The 12,354-nt window shown below is 39.7% G+C and overlaps 1 protein-coding gene across 4 annotated transcripts in view; it reads right to left on the minus strand.

Moving 5' to 3' along the window:
- Nucleotides 1–12,354, minus strand: part of SEMA6D (semaphorin 6D) — a 54,071-nt gene that overhangs the window by 23,993 nt on the left and 17,724 nt on the right. For all 4 annotated transcript variants that reach the window (XM_075207983.1, XM_075207985.1, XM_075207984.1 and 1 more), the window contains exon 2: nt 296–451. In XM_075207983.1, coding sequence (XP_075064084.1) covers nt 296–404 — 109 coding nt within the window. In that variant the 5' untranslated portion in view covers nt 405–451. The remainder of the gene's footprint in view (nt 1–295; nt 452–12,354) is intronic.

Here is a 12,354-nt window from a genome sequence, read left to right on the forward strand (position 1 = left end):
GAGACTCCCTGGAAAAATAAAATGTTGGCAACTATGCAATTTAAGAAATATGTTATTAAGGCTCTAGAGAAAATGGAGCTACTTATTTTTACAGCACAGTGAAAATGTCTAATTTCTAGAGTACTGGTAATCTGCATTACCATTAATATTGGTTTAGCCCCAAAAGATTATTATTATTATCATTTATTTGTTAGGTGCCACATGGTTTCCGCAGCGCCGTACATAGTACAAACAGTACAAAAAGATGGCTACGTCCACTGGGTGTTCACTTTAAGATGAGTACCAATGTACTTACAGTGGTAATCTACAATGTTGATTGGCTCGTCGTCTTCAGGAAAACTAACTGCATAGACCAATGACACTGTTAGCAGTACCATGCCAGCATGAAGCACACAGAGCCTCATGGTTCACAAACTGGATCACTCTCCGCGCTTCGCAAAACAGATTTTTCCTGTAAAGAAATATAGACAATAATTGTAAAGTATTTTATTTCTTTGATGACTCATTTTCAGTTTCTACATCAAACTCGCATTCCGTTTTAGAATAATATCCCAAATGCTGCTAAGAGTAATGTGCTCCTTATTCTTGGTGTTATAAATTCAAACTACATCCAAAAAATTGAAATCACTTATTTTAAAACTCCTTGTAAGAGAAAAATGATGACATTTATGTTTCAATGAATTACATGATATCTACTTTCTCTTGCTGACTGGGAGCTGCTACGCTGATGTATCTTAAATAGGTGTTACTGTGCTGCATATAATCACCAAACATCTCCTGGAACATAGATTGCTGCCAATAGAGCAGGGCATTGGCTGAGGCAAGTCACTGACTAAGGAGTATCACAGAAATATGGCAGCATCCAATGAACAACTTCTGAGTCAAGGAAAAATACAAGGCAGTACAGTTCACCTAAATTTCTAACTATTTTTCAGGTTTAGTGTCCCTTTAAACTAATATATTGCCATCTTGACATTTTTTATTACTGTTTATAGATAACTACATGTACTTTTACAGACCAAATAATACAGTAGTTCTAGATACTGAATGTATATATGAAATATACTTTCAAGTAAACACCATAAATGATGAACAGTTTACACACTGAAGACAAAACTGCAAAAAATGTTGGTGTAATCATTGGATGAAGGGGCTACAGACTATGGATCAGAGGGGCTCAGCATTTTACTTTGTGAACCCTTGTGTACTTCCATGAAATATTGTTTCAGTAAGAGATAACATATGCTTGGGGTGATAGGATTGCTGTGTATAGAAATTAACCTGTTGTGATGGACATTTCTGAATACATATTCAGAAGTGATATGAAATGGACACTAGGGAATATGACTGCAGCAGTGGTTATCAGGTCCATAATACAGAGAAAGCATAACTATGGATTGAGCCCAGGGGCTGGCAGCAAATTTTAGCCCGTTGGGGCAAGACTATTAGGAACATTTTAAAGGGAAAAAAAATGCAGGTGGCCCAGTGACCCAGCCCAAGGTAGCCCACTATGGGACTGGCCTGGGGGCAGGTGCCCCCTGCCCCCCAGCCCAGCCTGCCCCTGATTGAGCCCTATTATTTCATAGTCCATATTCCACTTTTCCCATGTATATTCATATTCTACAGATTTGATAATATATACATGGCAAACATACATACTTGCCTACTATCTGTCAGGTGCCGCCTCCACACCCCACATAGGTGCCTTCTGTGCACTTCTCTCGTCCTGTTGCCTAGCAATAAGACGTTCTTGCGCCCACGTGACCCCACGGCGCGCATGCGCAGTCCGCCACAACCGTTGTTATAGCAACAGGACGCCAGCCGACGATCAGTTGAGTCTGATCGCCGGAAACTCTATCTCCTCCACTTCCGTTCCCAGTGTATTTAGAACTTAGGGTGCCAGAGTATTGGTTCTCACCTCTCTAGCTTCCCTGTGTTACCTGATTGACTACTGATTCTGAAACTTGGCTGCCTTGACTACTTGCTGCCTGTACTGGATTTTGACCCTTGGACCGTTCCTGACTATTCTCTCGCCTATCTCCATGGTACTGCGCTTCCTTGGTTCCGACTCGGCCTGTCTGACTACACTTCACTCGCTGCACTGGTGACTATCTGGGAGAACCACGACCTGCGCACCTCACGCAACGAAGTCCATACCTCCTTGCGGGGGTCCCTGGTGGACACCGGGGGTGCGTTAGACTCCACGCCTCCCAGCTTAGTAGCGCCAACACCAGTCAGTGGTAATTCTTGTGAAATACGTGACACTATCCCAGAATGTCCGGGAAGCTCCCAGAAGAGCAGGCAATCTCCCTGATCCTTGAGGAGGGGAGCGCGTCACCATAATCTCTGCATTTTATAGTAGGTGCAGGGCTATGGTTGTGTGATGATGTCACCATGCCCCCTTCTATCCCCTGTCACATGACCTGTCCTCCGGTATCTCCCGGACACCTGGAGAGCAGATCATGACAGCTGGCAAGTATGACATTATGTGGTATAGAAGTCCTGCCATGGAAAAGTCTACACACTGCCCTGCAAGAGGTGCATATGAAGTGTCAGAAATGGGGTACAATAGCCTTTAGTTATATTTTAATCAGCATTTTCATCATACTCGCCCTAAATTTCTCCCAGACTCCCGGAAGAGTAGGCAAACCTCCCAGACCCTGTAAAACGCATTGAATAGCAGGGAGCGGGGCTTAATCACATCATTATGCTCTGCCCCCGTTATTCAATAACATGAATTGTGTATTTTATGGTAGGGGCAGGCTATAGTGACATAATGATGTCATCATGCCCCCTCCTACCCTCTGTCACATGATCTGTACTCCGATCTCCCGGAGTACAGATTTAAAACGTAGGCAAGTATGATTTATATTCTATTGTTTTATTTGATAATAATTCTGTAATTACACCTGTGTTATACTGTTGGGTAAAACACAGGAGGACGCTATTCAGCAAACTCCTTAACAAGTAATGAACTATACCATTTACGCTTAATCTACTGGACTAACTAAAATGTCACATACAACTTAAAATATTGTAATAGTTTCCCTATAGTCCCCCACAGAATAATGTTCCAGCACTTCAAGCTTACAATATCCTGCACATTCCTGTGGCAAAACTTACTTCTATAGATGTCAGTATTACCAAATCTTAATTCATATAGGATCAAGTTGTGTTCTAGCTAGATCTCGTGTCCAAATCTCATCAGTTCTGGAATGCTCCCAGTAAAGATTTAACAAAATGTTTATTTCATCCAGAAAGACATAGAGCACGCACAGCTGTGCGATTGCACGGAAGGTACACGTTGGGACCTCGCTACATGCTGAGGTATGCCCTGCAATAAATACAAAGAGCTGGGAAGTCAGTAATAGATACACTGTAGAAAAAATGTTCCATTTACTAGCACTAGGGAATAATAGCCTGGTGAGCTCTAAGACTGCTATGCACAGGGATTTGGGAGGAATGGTACGTTTACTACACTCACTGCCTGTTATTTTCACAGTTTTGGATGCAGGTAAAGGCATTATTTCAAATGCATGGATATCACCTTCACTGTTGAAAGAAGACAGATGATGTCTTGTCACTTGTCAATTTCAACTGCTAATTTATCAGTCCTTTCCCTGCGGATTTATCTCCAATAACTATTCCTGTTACACGGGTGGCTGGGTTAAATGTTATTTGTTACAAATCCATGTACAAATTTGTCCCTTCCATTACTTTATTGAAATATGTGCTGATGTTATTAAAGTGGCATGTAATGGAGAGAAATTGTTTTGTTTTCTGGATATCGCGCTTTTCATCTAGTTTAATCCTCCAAGCTGAAATACGGCATAACTACTACTGTTATAGTAACTACTTACAGTGATTCCCCAAAAACAAAATACTTAAAACAACTAACAGATTCATAGAGGTCATTGTAAGGAAATAAAAACATTTGGGGGCTGATATCTTTGGGCGGTACTTCACTAAGGGACTACTCACACTAATAATGTTTGTGTCCATTACTCATAGGTATAATATGATTACAAGGGAAAAAGGGAATGAATGAGTTACTATTGAAATTGCACATGACAACAATTGTCAGCACAATCCTGTCGTCTTCATAATGAATTCTCTTACTGTCACCATCACACCTTATTACCCAGGGGAATCTGAGTGTGGCGCTGTGACAAACAGAGAAAGGATGGGCGATATAGTGCCCAGAGAAGGGTCTATCACTATCACTATCTAGCACGTTCTCCACTCACCGGCAGTGTTAGGCTCAGGAACAGGGAAAAAAGTCTTTGTTGTGCCAGAGCAGCCCCGCTATAGTAAAGCGCTACGTCATTATGTATTATGGAAGTATGATTCATATTGATGGCTACCATTCTGAAGTCATAAATAGACCCAAGAAGGCGAGCACAATGGGAGGTGGTATATTGTTCCCTCTTACATATTATTATTCTCTAATCATAGGAAAAAAAAGTGTGTACTTAAGCAACATTGCCTTTATAAGACACTATTTTCTTTTAGCATCAAAACAGAAAAGCTAGCTGACAGCAGTCATCAGAGATTTATTAATGTAATGTGTTCCACAAGCCGTCCACTGAGAATCCTCATCACTCCCGCCCCACTGGACCCTTCCACTGGGACGTCATGATTCTGCTGGCACAGAGAGTTTTACATCTAAAGTTTTCCATTGTAATGAGAGCTGATGCAGAAGTGGGTGTGACTATGGGGCACATTTATCAATGTGCACATAAAGTGAAAAAGAGTTTTCAATCCTTATTGCATTGATAAGGATTGAACTATTTCTCAAATTTATGTAGAACCCAACACAGAAACAGCAGTTCCGATAAACTGCTGTTTCTGTAATAAAAAAAACATACTTACCCTGCCTCTTCGGAAGCGCTGTCTCCGGATCTCCTCCTCGTCCTCTTCACTTCTCTTCTTACTGCAATTGGGCATGTGCAGTTCGAGGAACTGGACATGCGCACAAAGATCTCCGCTCTGTCTCTGCAACTATAGTTGCAGAGGCGACAGCGGTGAGTGACAGGGAGGGATCATGTGATCCCTCCACACATGCGCTATCCAGCTCTGCTCTTCGGAGCAGAGCTGACAGCACTGAAATTTTCTCAATTATGTTAATGTACACCAGCTTCAGCACCGTTCTTAAATACACGAGACACACAGAGGGCCGTGGATTTTACGGTAAGTGCCTGATAGTGCACCATCACTATTTGTTAAATATGCCCCTATATCACACCACTAAGTACAGAGTATGGGACCTCATAGTTCTACTTATTGGGGAGAGGTTCAGGGGCTGGAGCTTTGTCACTACAGTTCTCCTAAGTATATGAGATGTGAAAACCTAAAGTGGACACTGAGTCTAACAGAGTTTAAAGACAGCAAGAATAGAAATGATAAATATTATATTATTATAAATATTATAAACTTTATTAGGTTTGACATATTCTAAATTCTAGCTGTGTTAATCCTGAAAAGACAAAATAAACACCTTATTAGGCTTCTTATCCATGCATTAAAAAAATGCAAATAATACTGTATGTCAAACACTAGCTTCCCCAGTGTGTTAACTTGGGGTGAATGGAACAGGATGTGTTCAGAAAAATGCCATGCAAATGCAATGCACCTGATCACTAGTAAAATGATGAATGGGTATAGCTTCATTAAAAACAATGGGATCTATTTTGGACTATGCTAACAATAAAAAGTAAAACATGTGTAATTAACACCAGCGGATATGAGGAATTAGACCATTTTCAGTTTATCCTTACAAAGGAAATCATCATTTCTCTCCTCATAAATGGTTAATTGCTGGGATAATTCTCTACTTACTAGTCAAAGTTACAGCTATCATTACAAGTAAAAACAAAATGTAATAATATTATATACATTCTACGCAGTATAATTTATTTACAGAAAGAAATGTGATGCCTTATATGTGCTGTCCTCTACTTAAGAGGAAACATAAGAGTCTTAGGGATGTGTCCCGGCCACTTTTGGTGTCTCGTGTTTTGGATTCGGATTTGCTTGAGGTTTTGGGTTCGGATTTGTTTCGCAAAACACATGACGAAAGGTTTTGGTTCGGATTTAAGGTTTTGGATTTATTTTGAAAAATACAGCACAGCACAGCACAGCACAGCACGAGATATAGCAGGACAGAGGACCACCTAACACACCCTCCCTCTACCCTGATCAATGCCCGAGTGAAGATGGCGGCGACTAGCGGGGAATTTATAGGATCCGAGTATCGCGAGATCCGACAGCGGGATTATGACTCAGAGCCTCGGTTTCAGTTTTGCAATTGGCGGGAATACCCGGATCTGTCTCGGATCCGGCTCGGATCCGCAACGCTCGGGTGGGCTCGGATTTCAGATATCCGAGTGCGCTCATTTCTAAAGAGTCTATGTATTAAAATGTGGCTATAGGCCTGCTTTTCTATTGCAGCTAAACCTATCGTCGCAATGTACCATTAAATTAGCACTCAGGTGGCTGAGCGATACTAAGCCATACTTGCTACTGTCCCGGAATGTCCGGGAGACTCCCAAAATTCGGGTAGGTCTCCCAGACTCCCGGAAAAACAGGAAAATATCCCGCAAACGGCATCTTGCTGTCAAAATTACGCGATTCGCTGTGAATCGCATCATTTTGGCCCTGCCCCCGTGACATAAACGGCATTTTGCCGCGGGGGGCGGGGCCAAAATGACGCAATTCACCGCGCCCCACCCCTCCCACCCTCCAACCATGCCCCCATGCCTGGGATCTCCTGGAAAGAAGTTTAAAAAGGTTGGCAAGTATGTACTAAGCTTCCTCTGCGATACTGGCCTTAAGCGGTAAGGATTAATTTACTGATTTGCTGGGCCAGTCTCAATAGTTTTGTAAGCCGCTTTGCGCATGTGCAGTGGAACGGATTCAATATATTAAATATTGATCTATCACTACTGCTGAATAAAAAAAAGAAGTCATTAATATTCTTCTCTTATCGCCATCCTTAGATTACTGCAGTACTTGTGAAATAGGCTTCATGTGGGGAAGCTGTGACCGCTGAGACCCGCCGTTAGGGGGCTGCCAATAACACTGATATCGCCGGTGGTGACCCCTGGAAGGGTGTATAGGCCAAGGCAGTATCTCTGGTGAAAGCATGTGTTTGTGCCATAGAGATGGCTTTTCATCCTTTAATAAATAGACCATATTGTGGTACTCTGTTAAAAATCAGAACCTGACATTACCAGCATGGGTATGATAAAAAAAAACTGACATATATCTAAATATAGAGCCTGATTCAAGGCACGTATGTGCCAATTATGTGCGTATCGTGTGCAAAATCCCGCTGCGCATGCCCAGAACCGGCCAATACGCAACTAAACGCAACAACTACCGATGCATCTTTGTACAAAAAACACATTTACTACAGCCTCTGATTTCTGGGAGTGAACGGGCCGGGTAAGGTGCGATCGCCTGTAGTCAATGTACAGTAAGGGCACATGCAGCCATGTCCGAATCAAGTATAGGGCATCTCAAAGTTACTTGTTTTTCTGCCATGTCTCCTGCTCCAGCTACAGGGCTAGTCTAAGTCCTAAGTACTATTGATGACAGTCACGTATGCACGCTATAACATGTGTTTGCAATCACAAGCAACTGTAAAAATGTATTTTATGTTCAGTAGACATTAAGATCATCCTAACAAGTGTATTTCATGAAAAAAAACCTCGAAAAACAAAACTTTTTTTTACCTGTTTTGTTATTAATGTTTTTATTATTAACAGGTGACATAAATTCAATAGGTTTTTTCTGTGCGTTCTTTTGCGAATGTATATTCCACATAGGTATTGGACGTATCCTGCAGTGTATTGTGTAGTAGAGCTGAGCAGACCTGCACCCGAATTCATCAGCGTTTGAATTCAGGAATACCTCAGGTAACTGCGAGCAAAAATCCGGCGTTGAAACTACCGTAATAACGGTAATTAAGCGCATTACCGCAATAACGGTAATTAAGCGCATCATTACCGCAATAACGGTAATAAAGCGCAGACCGAGTTACTTTTACCAGTAACGCAGCCAATTGAATTCCCCCCACAGAGTCAATTTATGTGCATTATCTTGTGCTAAGTATGCGTGAATTGATGAATCGGGCCCATATAATTTGTGAACAGAATGACAATATTTATCCTAGAAAAACTAGCATTATAACTTATGAGTCAGCTTTGTAAATCTCCAATAAATAAGTACATTTTCAGCAGAAAACACATTTTCTCCCCAGGCTTCCAAAATCATAGAAAATTTTGTAAATGTCAACTGGTGACACATTAAGATTCGAACAACCTGATCTGTGTTCAGTTTGGTCACACACTGTGATGGCTAAAGTGGCCAGATGCAGCCTTTAGGTGAACTGACAGATCCCAGGGGGCCATGACTGCGTGTGGCCAGGTTAGACTTTAGCACATAACAAACAACATTTCAAAAGATATTTTAGAATTTTTTACTTGATTGTATTTAAGCTAGAAAACTTTAAAGCAGATGATCGTACAGAACGCACAACCAATGTCAACTTGCTGTTTCGGAACAATGTGGCTCACTTAATACTACAGCACAGAGAGAGATCAGTGTATTCTAGTTGGAAGCATTCTATGACACTAGCACATTGTTTGCTGCCCCAAAAGCCCTGTGATGGTAGAAGATTAAGTAACCTATCCAAGGACACCAGGATCTGATACTGTGATTAAACCCATCAGTTTCTGACTGTCATTATTTCAAAGTCACAATTTTTCATCTGAAACCTGAGCGCTCATCCCACGTTTTCATCTCTGTAGGAATGGTTATGGGGATGAGCTACTGACAAAAAAAACAAGTAAGAATGTTGGGGAAAGAAACTGGTAAATATGTTTACATTTCATTACAATGGCAAAGAAAGTATGTCTACAACAATGTGCTTAGGTTTGTTGATCCTTAAAAATATTATTTGCTAACAATTATTTATGAAAATAATTACTGACAGTTTGTTTTAAAATGGATCAAAAAGTTAAATATTAGCATCTACATGACACAATGGATCCAGGCAGTAAAATGGGGAGCTCATAAAAATTTTATATTTTTTATTGCCAGCTGCTGCTACTCCTTCATGTCAATCAATAGTCAATGCTCAGTTTGGGGGCGCGGCGGGGACACTAAGAACACCTAATAAGTGACAGTTTTTTAGGTGCCTTCAATCCAACGGCACACTAGGAGACCGCCTAGATCAGTGTTGGCTAACCTGTGACACTCCAGGTGTTGTGAAACTACAACTCCTAGCATACTTTGCCAATATATAACAGCTTATTGCTGGAAGGGTATACTGGGACTTGTAGTTTCACAACACCTGGAGTGTCACAGGTTAGCCAACACTGGCCTAGATTCACCTAATGGTAGCGATGCCCCTGGTTATCATTGTATTCACAAGGAGGTGAGTTCAGCTTTAATGCTTGTAAAAATAGTCATCTAGCCCTTCCATTAGACATAAATGGTTACTCAATGAAGCCAGAATCAACCAGCATATATTTTTCTAATATTCCATATATATTCCATATATATATATATTCCATAATCACATTAGTATTCCAGTTTTGTTTGTTAAAAAATTTAGTAGTGATATACAGTCCGGTCTGTCTTTCCCATTACTAATGCTGGTCACAAATTATTTTATATTTTCATTTTCAATCTTTTCATTAAGCACATGCAAAACAATTTCGGAATCTTATCATTTTGCAATCTGGGTGTTTTGTCAAGAACGATTCCTCACAGACGTAATGATACTCATATACTGAACAAACAGGACAATTGTGATATCTGCATCTTTGTATGTAAGAAAGCTTGAGTTGGACTGAAGGATAACAACACCCGCACTTTACACGAAGAAGAATAATCATATAATATTGCATGTAAGCTTATGCTCTAGTAATGTACACCAACTTAAACACATAAATAACAACGGTGTCTTTTTTGGGTAGAAAAAAGCATTATAAGAAAACAGTTTTGTTTTTTTTTAAAAACAAACACCCCCCACAAACACACACGTTTAAATATAAACTTATTTTGGCCAAAAAAAATACCCCTAGAATAATATAAGGGGTATTTTTTTTGTATCTTGCCTTATACTGGTCGTCTGTAAGTTTATTTTTGAAAAATGTATTTTTGCTAGATTTATTTTCTTCATATATGTAACTAATAAAACGACATTTATTTCAAAACATTACCAGAAGAAAGCACTATCTGCCCAAGGGGGGGGGGGGAATAATAAAACAAATTGGTAGTCTAGCAAATAAAAATGTTATGCCAGGCAAAATCACCCTGTATAAAATTGATCTTATCAGTAAGGAGTGAAATCTCTCCAGAGTCTAAGGGGTTAAACAATACCCCCCTTCATTCTAAAGGCATGCAAAAAATGTGACTTCATTTAACACCCCGACACCATCTTAAAGAAGATGAGATGTTTTAGATGTAGAAACAGTGTAAATATTTGTGACAAGTATGACAATCTAGTAATGTAAAGAAACATTATAGTAAATTGACACCTTAACTGATTCTCCAAATATCACTCAACATCAGCTATTTCCTTTACATAAACAGATGTTTAAAAGTGACACATTGTGACAACTCCATTACTTAAACACACCATTCATATATAACATGTTTTACAGTAAATCACTTTGTGTAGCAATTTACCCACGTTTTCTACTTTGTCAATATATTTCATAAGTCTTCCACAGGTACAGTACAATGATATGTTGGTGACCATTAAAGAGAGAGCCACGTTTACAGACACTTTATACATTTCTACCGCGTTTGTCATGTAGATTTTGTGATAAGGTACAAACTAGCGGAAAACATATAAGCACTCCCTGCTGTAAATTACATGGATATTAGAAGCCATCAGAGTTCTGTGATCTCTTTAAAACCACTCAACCTCATGCTTGTATAACAGTCACACAAATCTGAGGTGACTTTTAATACCCCTAATAATGTACAGTGGGGGCTAATAATTGCTTATAATACATACATTTTCTTAATGAACACTGAAGTGATGGCATTGCTTTACACAGATATTTATTTACAGGGGTTTCTATGCATGTTAACATAACTTTAATATAGGGACACAAGCAGCCACTTAGGAGATCTGCAGGTAAAAGATTGCACTGCATTGGCCTTTTATTGGCTTTATACTGTATATATAAAGCCAATAAAAGATGGTGTTCAGCGTGAAGAAGAAGTTAATGTAAAGGTGATCTCATGCATTGGCTTGGCTCTTTAATGAAAAAACACTTCTAGCACATTGTTAAAAATCATTTTGTTATCAAATCTGGCTGCCCTATGGAATCAGAAAATTTTACCAAGACATTGTTGATGAATAATCAGTGTCTAACAGTGTATTTTTTAATTGAGTACCTCTGATGAAATCACCACCTGGTGATGAAACGCATCAGGTCACGTGACCAGCTGAACTAACTCACTCGAGAGGTGTCTATTGAGCGGTGTGCTGTTAGCAACGAGAGACCGGGGTGTCTCCAACTTTTTACTATCCTGGATGTGTTCCAATATTAAAATCTATAGACCGGGACCAATCTTTTACTTCTAAGGAGGTTTTGGACTGAGACATCTGAATTCCAACGGTTCGATGGTGAAGCATTTACATATCCCATAGGAACTATTACGGGGATCCACTATAACACGGTATCGTACTGCTTATTTGCTAAATACCGGATAAAGTTGTTAAACCTATTTTATCTATAGCGACTGATTCGCTTATCCAGGAACCCTTTTGTTTGGGTTTGATGCAGTGGAGACTCTACTGATTCTAATAGTTTATACATCGGATGAATTGCAGTAACATCTATGTGTATCATATATCACCAACTTTCATCTTGGTGAGTTATTTCAGCCAGCTGTATAGATCAGCCATTACACTGGCTAGTCTACATTTTTGGTTGATTCGTTTATAAAGAATCACTATCGGTCTACCAGGCACACTTGCTACATAGACTTCAGGAGAACTCCATTGATGAACATTATCAGCTCGAGTCCGATTATTTGAGACACTTTTGATATAGAGTCTTTCTAGGAGTGATATATTGGCCAATATATAATTTTATAACACTCCGTGTTGGACCATCATCTATTATTGACTCATTAGAGCACTGTTATTTTTGTATCAGCTGGTCATTTTAGGATAAATGTGTTATCTGTTTTTTATACATGCTTATTAAATGTTATTTTTTACATATTAATCCATGTGTTATTGATGAGGAATTGCCGAATCACACTCAGCGCTGATTGTTTTAGTTTATATTAGTTTGTATTTTTTAATTGTCCGATTCAATA

Source organism: Mixophyes fleayi, chromosome 4 (assembly GCF_038048845.1).
Source record: "Mixophyes fleayi isolate aMixFle1 chromosome 4, aMixFle1.hap1, whole genome shotgun sequence".
Classification (NCBI taxonomy): Eukaryota; Metazoa; Chordata; class Amphibia; order Anura; family Limnodynastidae; genus Mixophyes; species Mixophyes fleayi.